At 33.2% G+C, this 18,173-nt stretch overlaps 1 protein-coding gene across 5 annotated transcripts in view; it reads left to right on the top strand.

Annotated features, from left to right (window-relative positions):
* The window catches only part of LOC149554228 (serine carboxypeptidase-like 42), a 54,766-nt gene extending 41,007 nt beyond the window's left edge, over nucleotides 1–13,759 (top strand). For 3 of the 5 annotated variants that reach the window (XM_089789462.1, XM_089789463.1, XM_089789461.1), the window contains 3 exons: nucleotides 12,719–12,811; nucleotides 13,101–13,218; nucleotides 13,445–13,759. In XM_089789462.1, coding sequence (XP_089645588.1) covers nucleotides 12,719–12,811; nucleotides 13,101–13,218; nucleotides 13,445–13,594 — 361 coding nt within the window. In that variant the 3' untranslated portion in view covers nucleotides 13,595–13,759. The remainder of the gene's footprint in view (nucleotides 1–12,718; nucleotides 12,812–13,100; nucleotides 13,219–13,444) is intronic. The other 2 variants (XM_089789465.1, XM_089789464.1) reach the window with 1 other exon arrangement.
* Nucleotides 13,760–18,173: the final 4,414 nt, after the last annotated feature.

The raw sequence follows: 18,173 nt of genomic DNA, 5'->3' as shown, positions 1-18,173 counted from the left end.
CAACATCCAATTTCTTTTTCGACCGTAGATTTTCCAATTTTTCTCATAATGATGATTGTTGCATTGGGAATAAAACCGTCCTTTAAATCACCACTCTCCTACCTAACCATCAATGCCTTGCAAAATGATAGCGCATCGTACACCATAATTCAATTTCACCAAGATGACTCTTTCATAGAATGACTGTGGACTACTTTGAACTGAGGTTCAAAGTGATTTGAAAGGACACTCTGCTAGATGAGCACACACTTCCTGCAAGAAAACTCATTAGTGTAAAACTTTTGGTTGAACTACTTTGAACTACTTTGAACTAGAGTTCAAAGTGGTTCCAAAGAAGGGACTATGACAGGAAGCTTTCAAGATTTGCGCAACACTTTGGACAATGAAAAATATGTGGAGTGATGAAGGAAAGACTTCAAAAACCCAAGGAAAATTTTTTAAAATATGGCAACTCATGGACAACTAATAAGGGCTCTGACTGGGGACTGGGTATGCAGAGTACATAGAAAACTCAAAAAACTTAAAAACAAGAACTAACCTAACCTAACACAAAGAAAAACAACAAGAAAAGAAAGACAAGAAACAAAAACAAAACCAAAAAGATATGTACATGACTAAGAACTTCACAAGAATCCGAACTTGATTAACTTCAAGTCTTATGCATTGTAGGTCAAAGGCAGAACTATTCCATTTGGATAACTTAGGCGAAAGGTATTGGGGCTAATGACTTCTAAAATGATAAATGGACCTTTCTAAAGAGACTCAAATTTTCCATGTTCCCCCTTTGGTTCTCTCCTTTTGTCCCAGAGAAGCACTTCATCATTTTTAAGGAAACTACATGGTTTGGTTTTCCTGTCAAAGATTTGCTTTACCCTCATCTGATGCTCAGTGATATGATCAACTAGCTTGTTCCTTTCATCTTCTAGTTTGTGTAGGTACATTATCCTCTTCTCCAAAGAATCTTTAAAGAATTGATCTTCAATTACTGATTGTGATTTAGCAATAAATAGTTCTGAAGGCAATGACACTTGAGCTCCAATTATGGACACCAATTCAAATGGAGCCATACCTATAGCTCTATTAGGGGTATCTCAGTCAACCCATAATGCTTCATATAGTTTCTTATGCTTGTCTTAGGAATTATTAGACACCAATTTTTTAATAATAGCTACCAAATTCTTATTGCTAGACTCTGCCTATCCATTCCCTTGTGGGAAACAATTTGAGGAATGAGCTAGTGATATGCCATGTTCACAGCAGAAAAGAGAGATTTCCTCAGATGAAAAGTAAGTTCCATTGTCTGAGACTATCTTTTGGGGAATTCCAAACTTGAAAAATATATGTTCCATTAAGAAATCACACACCACCTGACAATTGGACTTTTTGGTTGGGATAGCTTCCACCCATTTGGTGAAGTAATTAGTAGCCATTAATACATATGTGTGTGTGTGTGTGTGTGTGTGTGTGTGTAACATCATCAGAAAATGAATCTTTACTCTCAGCTATTAGTTTATATAAATCATGCCCTCTCACCAAGGAAGTAGGCTTAATTGTTAAGTCATATTCCTAAACTTTAGTTACCCATACAACTCTTTTATTCATTCCAACTTCCTACTGAGTTAATATACTTTTAACTGCTGTCTTTGGCACATATACAACCAAATGGGAGTGCAAAATATAATATCTGAATTGCTTCAATGCTTTCACCACAACAAATGCATGTTTCTTCATTTGAGTATAGTTTAACTCATGCTTCTTTAATGGGACACTTATGAAGGTAATTGGGGCTTCATTATCCCAATCATCCTTCTGAGTCAAAATGCCAGATAAGGAATGCTTTGAAGCATAGTAGTAAATGATGAAATCTTTTCCAAAATTTGGGTTCACTAGCATAGGAGCATTTGAAATAGCTATTTTAATGTCTTCAAAAGCCTTCTTACCTTCCTCCTACCATCTGAAAGGATGTTTCTCACTCATCATTTCTAATATATGTCTAATCTTTTCAGAGAATATAGGAACAAAACTTCTCAAAAAGTTGATTTGGCTAAAGAAAGATTTCAAGTCACTCCTATTGGTGGGTAAAACCAACTTCTATATTGCTTTCACTCTTTCTAGGTCAATCTTTATGCCATCCCTTGAGACAATATGCCCAAGTAGATTTCCTTCCTCCACAAAGAACATAGATTTTTTAGGATTTAGAGATATACAATGTTGTCTGCATCTATCAAGCAACTTTTCTAGGTCCCTCAAATGATGTTTTCTTCTCTTGGAGTAAATGGTCAAATCATCAAGATATATCACAATTATCTTGTCCCTTAAATCCTTAAAAGATGAATTCATTGCTCTTTGAAAATTTTCTCCTGCATTAATCAAACTGAATGACATCCTATTATAAGCAAAGGTGTCCCATGGAGTAATGAAGGCTATTTTATGCTAATCTTCTAGTGCAACTTTGATTTGGTTGTATCCCGAATAGCCATCCAACATTGACATGACCTCAAATCCAACAACTATCTGTAAAATATGATCCATAGTAGGAAGCCCATAGTTATCCTTGAGACTCGCTTGGTTTAGGTTCCTGAAATCTACACAAATCCTTATTTCATTGCTTTTCTTCCTCATACAAACAATGTTCGCTACCCATGTTGAATAATGAATTGGGTATATTATGCAAGCCTTTAACATTTTCTCAACCTCTCTAAAAATAGCTTCATATAATTTAGGATTATAATTTCTAATCTTCTGCCTGAAAGTGGTTGCCTCTAGTTTCAGAGGTATATGATGGAAAAACTCACCATTTCTAAAGTTCTTTAAGTCTTCATACCCCTAATCAAAGATGTCCTAGTACTGAGTAAGAAGCTTAGTCAGTCTATCTTTCTCCCTCATGAAACAAGTCTTACCAATAGAAATTCATTTGGGATTTTCCTCATTTTTGATATTAATTTTATCATGTTCTTCTACATTTTTATCAGAATCAACATTCCTTTTTAGGGCACTGTCATCCTTTCTTCCAAACATGTGTTCAAGAGAAATCAATCCCTTAGGAATCTGATTACCCTTGAGTTGAATAACTTCCCTAGATTCGGCTAATTCCTCTCCAATTGATTCACCCTCATGATCAAATCCTTCAAAGAAGGTATCAACAAAATTACTAGCACATTCAATGAATTCTCTCAATTGTGTATCATAATTAAAAGCTTGCCAATGATTAACATTATCTGAAACTCTAGGCCTATAAATCATCTTAATCCTATAGGTATCATTTTTAAATTATAGATGTGGTAACAATAATGATGCTGAAATAGCTAAAGAATCAGCATTAGTGTTTTGGGATTGAGGTATGAATTCAATAGAAAATGCTTCAAAGGACTCAATTTCATCCCAAACCAAGTTTCTATAATGCTTCAGCCTATCATTTTTAACAGAAAATTGCTTTCTTGCCTATTTCACAATAAGTTCAACATCACCTTTCACTTTTAACTACTTCACTCCTTTCACTTTGGCTTCTTGCAGACGTAGAAGTAACGCTTCACATTCCGCAGTGTTATTGGTATTATGAAAGTCTAATTTAAAAGAGAAGGGAAAAATGGCCCCTAAAGGTGAAATGAGAACAACACCTACACCTGAACCTAAATTTGAATAGCTTCCATCGAACTCTAGAGTCCGTAGGGTTTCTTCACAACTTACTATATCTTCTCCTTTGCATGGTTCTTTAGGCAATATAATATAATTTCCAAACTAACATTCCTCATATAATATCTATGATTTGGCATTGTCTAAAGGCATTACTGTATATTTATTCTTTGGCTCAGGCTCTAGCTTTATTTTCTTCTTCCCTACTTGAATATAGGCTTTAGACCAATCAATTTTAATTTCCCCGCCCATATCCTTATAGAAAGTTCTATTGAATAGCATTCAATAGCTAGTTGGTATATCAACTACAAGAATGGTAAGCTTCAATCTTTTTTCTAGACAAGCATAAAGGACAACTTGTACATCTTTCACTTGACCAACCAGTGGTACTTGTTTCCTATCCATAGAATACCAACATCCAAAGGTTTTTGTGAGCTCCAGATCGAGAGCCTTTGTGACAGGTTGGGGCATAATATTATGTAATGCTCTAGAATCAATGATGTAACTACTAAGTTTCTAGCCATTTAATAGAAATGATATATAAAATGGATTGGGCTTTTTTTCCTTCTGTTTCCTTTTGAATAGAGTTAGCAACCACCTCATGGTAAGAGACATCTTTAGTGCACCTTTCAGACACAAAAATAGGTTCATTTTCAGCCTTTGGGTTTTTAGGGGTATCATTGGCAAAATGTTCATTAGTCGTAGAGCCTCCCTTTACATATTGAACTAGCTTGTCTAAATCCTTAGGATTAAGTCTTAGATACTCGGCTAGAGAAATTGATATAGAAGAGGATTTACAAAATTCCACAATATCAAATACTGGTGTACTAGCCATTGATTCCTTTTTGGATAGAATTTTTGGCTCTATAGTTTTCAGCATGCATATGTTCCTTTCCTTTAGAAGTTGATATATTTGGGCTAGCTACTTAATAAAGCTTTTGATTTCTTTGACCTCTAGTCATCACTGTGCAAGCAGGGTGTTAAAGTGTCATAAAAATGTTACCCCCTCTTTCTAAATCAGATTCATACTCAAGAAAATAAGTACCTAAATCTCCACCTTCTATATTCTCATTTTGAGGCATTTGTTCTGCTACAAGAGCATTTTTCACTAATTGAACACAATTGAGCCAATCAAGACAATCTCATTCATCATGGTATGAAGTCATATGAAAAGAACACATTGCTTCCTTAGGACCTTCTTCAATTTGTAACCTTGTCTGAGGGGCAGCTAATAGGGGAGATTTACCAAAATTTTGAGGCTGTTGTTATTTGTGAATGTCCTAGTATGGAGTTTGATAAGGCCCATGTATTTTATTTTTCCACCTCTAAATCATTGCTACATCATTCATCATTTTTTGCAAAATAGGGTCTCGAAGATGAAGCATTTCCAAGTGTTTCTACTTCTCTTTTCCATTTACTGGCATTGATAAATGCATCTTCTAATTAAATAGCCAGCCTTTGAGTAGCAACCAAATCAACACATGCATATTTAATGAGATGGAAACTTATATTTGAGGGAACGACATTAATAAGAAATGATTTTTGGTTTTCTACACTAGGTCTAGATGTTGTAGGAATTCTTTGAATCAACCTATTAAATTTGGCAACAAACTCTCTCATAGGTTCATGCATATCATTTTTCATCTAAATAAGTTGAGAGAACAAAGAACATTTGTTTTTAGGAGTCTTGAATCTACCTTCGAATGCATTTTTCATATCATCCCAGCTAGTGATGGAATGATGAGGTAGGTGATTGAACCAATCAATAGTGGCATTAGTTGATGTCTGGACAAAAAATATTACAATTGCTTCTTGGGTAGGAACACTTATAACAACACAAGTTGAATGAAAGGCACTTAAATGATTATCTGTAGAAACTTTACCATCTCCACTGAATTTAGGTAAAATCTCTATAGCTCCTTTGGGTAATGCGACAAGGTTTACTCCTAGATTCAACGGCCCTATGTTTTTCCCCCAAGGTTGATTGGTAGTCACTTTAGGTGGTGCAACTTGCACAGGTTAGTTAGTTATATAAGCTAGGACAAGAGTATTTAAAGGAAGCAAAGATTGTATTAATGGTGAAAAAGGGAGATTTTTTGGTGCTGAACTAGTTCTACTTCGAGATTTGATCTTCTTCCTTTTAGGGTCATTGAAATCTTGAAAAAACTTCAAATTCTTTAGTGGTTCAAAGTTCTCATCAAGGATTCCCTTTTCTCTTTCCCCACTTGTATATCTATGAGTAGCCATCTCTATGTCTTAGTTTTAAGTTCAAGGTCTTGCAAGTGCTTGAGCAAGTCTGTTAACAACACCTTCTTCTTGAACTTTTGGTACCCCTCTTAATAACTTTTCCTTTTCTTCTTCTCTTTCTAAAACAATCAATACTTGTTGATATTGTTGGTTACTTTGGTGTAATGCCCAGGCAGTTGAATTCAAGTCTGAGATTATATCTTCCTGGGTATCTTCAAATTTGAGATTAGGTTGTAATACAGGGAAAACCTCATTATGAGGGAGAACCATTTTTATTCATAGTTTTTCAAAGGCTAGGTTCTCTTCAAAAGGGACTCTTTTCCTAGAAGAGTTGGTAAAAATATGTTGGTGAGCAGATTGTCCTTTCAACTATTTAACAAATTCACTCTATGCCCAAGGTATGGAAAGCACAAAATGCTCACAATAGATGAGAAAATCTCATGTTATTTGATTTCCTCTCTATATTTTTAAAGATACAACTTCCTTATGAAATTTTTAATGAATTCAAAATTATCTTTGCACTTTTACTAGAAAGTGCATAAGGGTCTCTCACTTACTCCTCGCTAGTGAGGTTAGAATCAATTTAAACAACAAAATAAATATTAATCAAACCATACTTCCACAAATATCTATTTCAAAGGAATGAATAACACCATAAACTGATATCAATCGTTCAAGTACCTTAATTGAAATGAACTTATAGTAAGAACAACAATCAATATCTTGAACCAATAAACCAAAATTCACAAAGCAATAGTGATCTAAATGCTTCAAACACCAAGTTTCCAAGCCAAATTCAAGATGATATATATATGTATATATAAATACATATATACATATACATATATATATACATATGTATATATATATGTATATGTATATATGTATATATATATGTATATGTATATATGTATATATATACATAATATACATATATGTATGTATATATGTATATATATACATATATACATATACATATATATACATATGTATATATACATATACATATATATATATATACATATGTATATATACATATACATATACATATATACATATATACATATACATATACATATATAAATATGTATATATATGTATGTATATAGATATATATATATATATATATATATATAGATATATAGACACACACATATATATATATATACATATGTATATATAGATATATACATATATATATATATATACATATGTATACATACACACACACACACACACACACACACACACACATATATATATATACATATATATACATACATGTGTGTGTGTGTGTGTGTGTGTGTGTGTGTGTTAAACCTACTTCACGCACATAGTCATTCAAAAAGAAAAACATCCATATACTATCTTTCGATTACTATATATTAGTATCTACTTATCAAAGTTTCTAGCTATCTATTTCTAACCTTAATCAGTTCAATGCACTAGAATTTATAGTTCCATTACATAATTTGAAAGTCCTCCATCAAAACCCAACCATTTTGGTTAAAATAAGAAATAGTCATGAACAAGAAAGCAGTTATAAAATATGTGTCAAAATGTAACTAAACAACTATCTTATTCAAGCCTTGCCGCCAGTCTTCTCTTCCTTGCCCACGGTCTAACTCACCAGCTTCCAACTTTTGAAAGTGTTCATGAACTCCTACAGGGCATGGGAATGTGAATATTTTAGACTCAACTACCTAGCCCTACATGTGTCCTTCTACCATTTGAAGTCATTTATCTTCAAGCTCTAACGCAACATGAGGTCCTTGTTGAGACATAGCATTGCCTCAATGTTTGCCAACCAGGCAAAGTCATTAACACTTGGCAATTTATTATCCCTAATTTGTTCAACAACTTCATTAAAGCTCTTAATTAGTGTCTCAGAATCCATATTCCCATCATTGAACTACGAAATTCCCATAGGATTTACTACTTTAATATCTTTAAGGAGTTCTTCGTGCATTCTAGTGACTTTGTTCTTGATGCTCTGCACTTCTTTAATTTCCTCCTTATAAACTGACTCCTACCAACTCATGTTTCTTTTCATGATAAATAACATAAAGGGATCTACATTTTTCATAGGATTCTTGTTCAGAAACTTAAGTACTACAAACCTGTCAACTTTGGTTACATGAAAAAAATTTGCCTTACACTAGCTTTGTTCTACTTCCCATCCGAGAATCAAAGTTTGAATCTCTCCTAATAGTGATTTTCCTTTAGCATATACATTTATGAATTCTGAAATAAACTTATTACCTTCTTTAATGATGACTTCAACCCAATCCTTCATGGCATCAACTAGCTCAACTTTCCTCTTTGCATTTGCTTCACCAACTATTGACTTCCTACATAATTCAAGTCAAAATCTTGGGGGGCTTAAACAACTGGCAATGCACCAAGATTCATCAAGGAATTGATACACACAACCATAGTCATCACCATGCCCTTTAGTTCCTTTTTCTCTTTGCTATCCTTCTCAGATTGAGTTAGCATGTGGTCAGTGGAGAATTTGAAAAAGTTATTACCAATGCTTCTATTAATGGTTCCTAATTCAACTAAGGTAACTTTGGAACCTTCATCATCAATATCTCTGGACTCTATTTTCTGTCTGTATGTGGATATTTCAGTAGTGATCTTCTTAGTCACTGGGTCCTTGGTCAGGTGTGCATCCATTTTGAACTTCTTAACCTTCTAACCCCATACTACATATTTAGTTAAATGTCCTTCATAGGTGATGTAACTGGTTTTAGACTTCTTTTCTTATTGATTATGTTGGATAACTAAGTAGGGATGGAAATACCTATAGAAATTTCTTGAGGATCTCTAGTGGGATTCATAAAGTTTGGTTGATCCACCTTAGGAGCCACAATGAATTGTACATCACCATTAGTGCCATCTGAGAAGTTGAGACCATCGGTTGAATCCTGCCGCTGAGTTGACATCTTCTCCGTTTGAACCTTGTGTTCCGTCAGGGCCTTGGACTTAGCCTAAGACTTGGTCCTAGGAGCCATGTTTTGTATATGGATGGGCATGCTCCTCTATTTACCTTGAACCTATTAACTACCTACAATAGGAGAGGAAAGTGGGAAGTTAGAAGATGATGGTTTAGAAAAAGAAACCACCCCTTAAGAGGGTTCAATGAAAACTTTCTTGTTCTGCTTATTTAGCCAGTCATCTGTGTAAGTAAATATAAATCTAGCTCTTAGATTTATATCTTCTTTCTCATCCTTGTTCCAATCTACTACTAGTGACTTCGATTCATGAGATTCTTCCCAGCCTGGTTCAATTATATCTGAGCCATTCTCAATTACCCCCTCTGTTTTGAATTTCAACCTTAGGGAATCGATTTGCTGTTATGTTAACCTTGAATGATCTCTCCTTAAAAAGTCCTCCTCATCTTTAAAATCTTGCCATAGATCTTCTAATTGTGGAGTTACTGATGAGTGGTCTACAAGCCCAAGAATCTAAACTGCATAACCCTTACTATCAAAGTTTCTTCTATAATCAAAGGAACCAAAATTAAATCCAAGTAAATTGCTTCCAATAATAGAAGCATTAGTCATACTATTACAAACCAAAGAACCCAATTTAATTAGGAAACCTATCTCCCAATCCTCCTGTGGTAAATTATCCTTAACAAAAGAGAATAGTTGTGTGCAAATCTTAGCTAAAACAAAGCAATCCAAGCATATTGCGGAAGTTTTACATGTTCCTCTTCATGTGTGCCTATTCTCAAGTAAGTGAACTTGGGAAACTATATGAAATGACTTCCTTATTATTGAATAAACCTGTGGGCTTCAGAAGACAACCTAGGCATTGGTGTTTTCTTCAAGGTTGTATGCACATTTTCAATTAACATATCATGAACTTTCCTAAAGTTCTCTAGTGCTTTATCCTTTTGCAGCAGAGGGAAATATTGGTACACCATTATTTCCTCACCCTAGACTCCATGAGGAAGAGGAGTAAGGTCACAAACATGGGCAATATAATAATTCAAGTAGGAAGCCATATAGAAATTTTCCCTAGACTCTTTGGCATGCTTAAGCTATGTCCTTAGTGGACTAGTGATAATCTCCACCCAGTCCATCCATTGTTCTCCCTTCAAAATAATTTCTATATATCTATACATCCATTCCTCAAAAAGAAGAACATCAATAGAACCTTTAACTCTATGCAATAACACCATAAGTTTGTGAATATGAGGTTTAAGGTGATCTTTAGTGATAAATTTGGGTAGCCTAGAACCTCTGCCATACATGGTCTCAGTCCATTTCCTAGCTAGGGTATTGCAAAATTGGTTTGGAGTTTCTTGATATTTGGCCTGGGCTTGAACAGGAGAGAAAGTGCCAAAAGTGCCCTCAAGCAAATGCAATATAGAAGCAATAGTGTCTCTTGAAATTGAAATCATTGTTTCACCATCTTTTCTTAGAATGCATTTGCTCCTAACATCATAGCAGTCAATACACATTTGGAGCAAATTAGGACTCAAAAGAGATGGGGGGAAAGTTGCAGCTTCAAGTAGTCCACTGGTTAGAACATCCATGCACCCTTTCAATTTATCAGCATACTCAAGGAAATTTTCTTGCAAATTCTCTACCTTAACACCACCTAAATTTGTAGCACTTATGACAAGCTTTCTACATTCTAGACTTGAAACATTGCCAAAGAAATGCAAAACAGACTTTATCCTTAATCAAAATAGCAAGGCTTCAAACTAATTTTCTTGAAAAACATAGAGATTGCAGAACAAAAACAAGGATTTCTATGTTTCTCACCTATAATTTGCCAAAAAAAACAATTTTCTTTTCCTTCCTTAATAGTTTCTTCTCCAAACTTTCAACTCTTCACATGATAAACAAAAAAAGAAAGCCAAGCTCATTTGAAGAAGGAAAAGCACTTATGTGTGAAAGTATAGGCTCATTATAGGGCATTAATGACAAATCACTCTTGGTTAAAGATCACACGCTCGAAAGCCTTGTGATATGATCATTTCATTTAATAATTCCCTTTTTTGGCTATACCAATAATTATTAGCTTTATTGTAACATCTAATCTCTTTTCCAGCCACAAATTTTCCACTTTTTCTCATAATGATGATTTTTGCATTGGGAATAAAAATGTCCTTTAAATCATCACTCTCTGACATAACCATCAATGCCTTGCAAAATGACAATGCATTGTACACCATAATTCAATTTCACCAAGATGATTCTGTCATTGAATGACTTTGAAATACTTTGAACCGAGGTTCAAAGTGGTTCAAAGTGATTTGGAAGAACACTCTGCTAGATGAGTGCACACTTCTTGCAAGAAAACTCATTAGTGTAAAACCTTTGGTTGAACTACTTTGAGGTACTTTAAATTGGAGTTTAAAGTGGTTCAAAGTGGTTCAAAAGAAGGGATTGCGACAAGAAGCTTTCAAGATTTGCACAACACTTTGGATGATGAAAAATACGTGGAGTGATGAATTAAAGACTTCAAAAACCCAAGGAAAAGGTTTTAAAATATGGCAACTCATGCACAACTAACACTCGTGAAATACCTTGGGCACATATTTGCATGGGTGTTTTCTTGGCGGGGCCATTATCGCATGTAGTAGCAACTCTAGCACCAATAGTAACTATTGGGGTGGAGAGGGCCAAGGCCATTATAAGCTAAAATAAAATCCCACACTAAATGTGGAATGGTAGGCAATAATGCAGAAAGGGCTCAGATGTAGACTGTACTCTATTATCTTTTGTCTTGCATTTATTTTTAATTTCTACATATATGACCAAAGTCAACATTCTTACTTCTACTTACAACTGTAATAGCCTTTTGTTTGGATGACTCTTCATTATTTTTTCTACTTCTTTCTAACCTTTTTTTTTTGTGGATTTATTTCATTCATATGAAACATTTTTTATGTCATCATAAAAAATATGTGTGCACATGCATGCGTGCACATAGATATATGTATCTATGATGAAGGATATTGACAAGTGGATAATATACAATGGAGATAAATTTGGCTCAAAAGCTTCAGTCTAGGTTGACATCACAAACCCATCTCTCTCCATCATAATCTTATTCATCCTTCTGCAACTCTATTACATTGATGAGTGTATGGAATTATATAATGCCTCTTGATTGCATAGTGCTTCCTAAGTGGCACGTTTTATAAAAACATATAAGAATACAAATGACACTTGCACATCATTTTATATCCTCTTACACATACCTCCAATGTTGGGTGCTCAATTTACCTCTATGAAGCATGACGTGTTTTTACACACTTAACAATTTCCATAAAATATTTCATAACCAATAACACTTACAAATCCAAGAAAGACTGGATCGTAACTAGCTATTAATAGTCTCACTTTCAACATCCTATCATAAACTATGTGAAGAGCCCTTTTTATCATGAAAAGTTGTCTTTCTAATTGACTATTATTTAATTTATCCTCTTATATGGGTTTAAATTTTATCTTTAGGGTTTATGGTATAGTGATGCTATACTTGTATTCAAAAAGAAAATAGCCATAGAGGCTTAATGAGACATCACTTTCAACAAATCACTATTATGATTAAAATGGTATATGAAGTGGATGCAAAATATTGAGTTAAATACAATAATTAGCAAAAATATCAAATAAAATTAGGATAAATATTTTTTAAAAACATATCACAATAAAAATAAGGTTTCTAATAAATATTAAAATAAGTCAATTTTATAACGACTCATTTTTTATTTACTTAAGGCAAAACTATTCTCTTTGGATTTTTTTTCTTATTCATTAAATAATGGTCAAAGAGATAATATTATTTTAATGATGTTTTGTTGGATTAGGGTCTTAAATTATACTGAACGAGATATTGGAATTAATATTCTTCCAGTGCTAAAGGAAATTATTACAAATGGTATACGTATTTGGATTTTCAGGTGAGATTGACTATTGAATTCTTTAAGATTTTATTCAATTTTATTATTAGATATTACTAACATATGTGATTTATACATACTATGAAGACTTCATTAATGGAAAGGTTTCATATTCTCTATATTATTATCTTTAAATTTAGAATTTTGTTTAGAAATCAAATAGAATATTGCAATGTAAAATTGAGTTTTAAAAATAAAGAGATATACGTGTGTTGAAGAATATCATAGTTAAAAAATAATTCATTGAAATTAGAGAAATTAAAAATTAAAATAAAATCACACTTTGCAGTGGAGACCAAGACTCAGTAGTTCCTTTATTGGGAACTCGGACTAATATTCGCCACCTAGCTCATGACTTGAAGATACATAGAAGAATACCTTATCATGCTTGGTATCATAAGGGGCAGGTATAATACTAAATATTAATTATTTTTGAGTTATCTTTTAATAATTTTTTTGTATTATATTCTTACATATCCACATGTGCTTTTATATATATGCATGTACATGTAGATGCATATATGCATGCATTCTTATGTAATAATTATTTTTAAAAAGATTTTTCTTTATTAGAAGAATTATGGCATGTTTGTATGTTCATAATTAATAAAAAAATAATTGTTGAAAAAATAGGTAGCTGGATGGACAACTTCCTATGGAAAGTTGTTGACTTTTGCAACAGTTCGAGGAGCATCACATATGGTTCCATATACTCAACCTGCTAGGGCATTGGGCTTATTTCAGTCATTTTTATTTGATAAAGATTTACCAAGCAAGCCTTGATCTTTTTGATGATCAATAACATTGGACTAATAATCTCATTTATCTACAACATTCATTTTTTATAAGTTCACAATGTATTGATCCCCTTGAAGATATTGCAATAATAGGGATAACTAATTAAAAAAATGAAATAGATAATAATAATAATAATATATTTTGTTTGTATTTTTCAAGCAATTTTATTTGTCTTAACAATTTCCTACCTCATTTTAAACTCTGCACTATTTATTCTATACAACTTAGTAATTTTAGTTAATTATCTTAAATAAATTTTTAAATTTCTTTCTAATTTTATATGTTCTCATCTATGCAAATATATAATATATAAGCATTGTTTCTATTTTATTATTAGTAAGTGTTCTTTATCAATTAAAAAACCATTAAATACTATCATCTATTTATGACCTTATATCATTTACATTTTTTTATATGTTTTTTATTCTAAATAAATATGAGATTAATCATCAAGGGTCTATGGAAGTAATTATCTAAAAATTTGAAGGCACGAGGATAGGAGAAACTCACGACTTAGTTCTAGAAAACTTGGTCACTCTTGGATTAGTTCATTATACAATTTTACATTCAAGATCTTCTCAATTAGTCTTGTCCTAATTGCATCTCCGATTATATTGTGCTAAAAGTAATATTTTGAAGCTCTTTAGTAGAATTAGGAGTATGATGTATTTTCTTTAGAGAAATAATTTTTTTATAGTTAATGACATTAATCATAACTCAAGAGCCACTTTCAATATAGAGATGAGGTATTTATGCCTCTTTTACTAATTCTAGTAGTAAAATTATCTTGTCAAACATAGCTAACCCCTGAGAAGCATCAATCACCTTAGGTAAATACATTAAAATATAGCTTAATAAATTGAGAGGGTGGAGGTGACCATGAAATATGAGAGTGATATATTTTTTTTGAGTTAATTATTCAAGAGATTACCATTGAATGTGTTTAGGCATGAAAAATATAAGAGGAGAAATGAGACCTAGGCTTCAACTTTTCATGTTAAAGCATTGAAATGTGTGTAGGGAGAAGGAGAATTTCCAAGCATGGTCTCTTTTGAATTAAACTTAGATTAGAAAGACCCAAGTAAAGGAGGGGATGTCAATAAAGAATTTAAATTTTGAAAAGGAATGAAATGCAAGGAAAAATTATTTTTCATGTTTGTGAATATCAAATGTGATTATCAAATTAAACTAATTAATTAGTAAGGTATGAAATGTAGATCTAAGTGTTAAATTAATGCAATCAACCCACATAAGATATGAAATTATGTTTAAACTAAAAATTTAAAATGAATCATAAAGTACTCACCTTGAAATGTATAAAGGAAAAAAAATTATGCTCCAAAAAGTGTGGATCTAGGCCTGATTTTGAAATTCCATGTATGAATCCTTTCTTAAAACATACAACCCGTAAAAAACCTAGAAATGGTTTTTCCTACCATGGCTCTAGGATTAGGTTCACCTAAAGGGAAAAGTCTTTAGAGGCCCTTCCATGAAGTCACCATGTTGCTGGGACCTTAAAACTAGGTCAACTCAACTTTTTTTTGGAAGGCCTCAAGGGATATTTTCTACATCTACAACCACAAATTTTCTATCCTATTCTTGCACATAGTACATTTAGATTTTTATTTTTATTTTTATTTTTATTAGGGCTTACCTTGTTCAAGTCCTTGTTTCAAGAATCAACCTTGAAATTGAAATGTAAATGATAAAGGAAATATTGACATGTAGTAGGATCAAATATATCAAATGAGAAATAAAATTAACTTTTTAGATGCAATTGAATTTGATATGTGATCAAGTATGTAAATGTAATATCCTTGACTCAAAGAAACCAAAAGTAAATCAAAGAAGCCAATGTTGGAAACTACAATTAGAATAATTATTATGTTTTCATTGATGTCAAACCCTACTAGAGATTCATTTAGTAATAGTTTATAGTGCCATATCATTTGATTGATGAAGAGGATTTGAAAAGAGGAGATAGCAAGGTGAGCTAGTCAAGTTGTTGACAAGAGAAGTCAAGTATCATGTAATTACAATGGGTACTTGATAAGTTAGTCATTGACAAGATAATGTGTTTTTTAATCAATACATGAAGTAAAAATGATAAATAAATTTATGTATGAAAACAATGACAAGAAGTTGAATAAAACTATAAGATTGATTGAGTACCAGTGTTGGTTAGTCAATAAGGAAAATGAAGTAGAAGATTAAGGAACTTTAGAAGAATCCAAACAAATAGTATAAGCCAAGTGATAGTTATGGCTAAACAATTTGATAAAGGAAATGTTTTAGATTACGGTAAAAGCAAGTTTTGAAGGGACCCCGAAACCCTTTAACAAAAACAGAAAGATAAAGCAAGATAGCCCAACCAGGAAAAAACTTGCAACAAACTGAAGAACAGTATCAAAATCAGGTTTTATAGGGACCTAAAACCACTAGAAAAGTCCAAAAACAAACTAACCCAGGTTTTACAGGGACCTGGAACCACAAACAGTCTAAACTATAAAAAACCAGAAACCAAGACAAGAGTCCCCAACTAGCGACTAATACCAGATAGCCACCAAACCAGAGAACCCACCCCAGAGCCACTATTGCAGCTCCAAGATCAATTTAGTTGCTTTCTTACCAATAACATTAGTCTCTTGAATGGAAAAAACATCCATAGTAGCAGCAACTTTCATAGCACTCTTCCTCGAGCTCTGCCTAGTTCTTTTGCTTGGACCCTCAGCCGAAATGATATCTTCATTCGCCCTTTTTCCCAAGCTAGCAGCGACTACCCAAATACTCGAGGTGACCTGTTCCATATTAGTGCTACTCTCCTTGATTAACATTGTGAGGTTCTGCTCATAGTTGTTAAGTTTGTTAGGGATGTCTCCCATTTGTCCTTCCATATGACTAAGTTTAGCATTGATAGTATCTAGGTTATGTTGCAAAATTTCCACCTTTTACTTCAAACCCATTATTTCATTGTAGATCCAAGAATCGACCTTGAGACTGGTGTTTTCTTTCTCCTTAGCAAAATCTAGGAAGGTAAGCATGGTATCCCTCTGCATAGCGTCACAATCATCTTCACTAGTCTCGTGAGGGTGGGAGTAGACATTGTCATTGAAATCCTCCATTTCTGTTTGATCCTCCTTTTGACCCTCGACATAGTCCTTAGGATGAGAAAAGTCCTTCCTTTTTTCTTCCTTTATCCCCTTAATAGGAGAAGCAGTAATAGCCATATGGTCCTCCTTATTCTTCTCAATAGGATTCCCAACAGTGTTATCTTCCACTTTATTACCCCCACTAGAAATAACCTGGTTGCCCTCATTATTAGATTTACTCTGTTCAAAGTTACCTTCACTATTTTTGTCTTCTTTTCCTTTTTCATTATTATCTTCAGTCTCCGGATACCCATCCAAATTAGAACTTAACTCTCCAATTTCAGTATCATCCTCATCCTTAGGTTTCCAATTCTCATGGCTTTCTGAATTATCAGTCTCAGACTCCTCATCCTCAAGAACTTGAGAGGTAGAGGGTTTCAATTTCAGGGCATTTTCTTTACCTTTAACAAAGTCACCCTTCTTACTCTTAATGGGCTCTTTCTTCTTGTCCTTAGAGGGAGTAGAGGCAATGTGCTTATTTTTACAATATCCCTCAATAAGAAGGATTAGACCTTCATGAAGAATGGGTCTGGATTCCTTTTTCTTATGGGCTTCTAAACTATTAAGTAAAGAAAAATGCAAAAAGAAGGGGAAAGATATTCTATCTTTATATCTGAAATGATTTAAAAAAACAAAATGACATTTATGAACTCTTTTATTTCTTCCATCAACTATGAAATACTCACGGATGTAGCAGAGAACATCCCTCTAGATCTCCTTTATCTGGCTCGCATCAAAGAAATCACCATTCTTTTCCAGAAGCTTCTCCTCTTCTTCCATTTTTGAAAACTTTTTGTAGGCTGCGTTTGAAATACTACTTTGCTTAGTGAATTTTATGCCCACTGTAGGAAGCCCTGTGATCTCAGCAGTAAAATCCTCTGTAAGTTTCACAGTCACACCATGGAGAGTGACTTTGTCATTGAACCAGTTCTTAAAGAAATCCGTAGTGATGTGTGGCTTAAAACCATTGAGTCGCTCCATGTAACTAGTCACTTTTCCTTTCTACAAAATTTTCCAAACATCCTTGTGAGCCTTCCATGCCTCACAATTTTTTGGTTCTTGTTTACACGGTTCACCCCCCATTAGTAGAGAATAGTAAACACATTCAAACTAGAAAAACCAAACGCATAGAAGGAGAGGGTTAGAAAGAAAACTATTTTTCTTCCCACCAAAATAGACACCTTTTTTCGGAGAAATGTGCGAATGCCACATCGCATTCATTTGAGTCTACTTCATAGGGAATGAAAGTCTGGCAATAATTTGATCACTCCACGAAATCATTAACTTTCTAGTCTTTTCAAATTTTACCCACCTTCACATGAATAGCTTCATAATGAATAATTTCTTTGAGATCAACTTGATTATTTAATTCATCGATCCACCTCACCATTTGCCCCATTAGGAAAACATAGTTG

This window comes from Cupressus sempervirens, chromosome 6 (assembly GCF_028749045.1).
Source record: "Cupressus sempervirens isolate cs-2001-9-10 chromosome 6, ASM2874904v1, whole genome shotgun sequence".
Lineage (NCBI taxonomy): Eukaryota > Viridiplantae > Streptophyta > Pinopsida > Cupressales > Cupressaceae > Cupressus > Cupressus sempervirens.
Note: the sequence above shows the minus strand (reverse complement) of the source record. Positions and strands in the feature narration are given on the sequence as shown.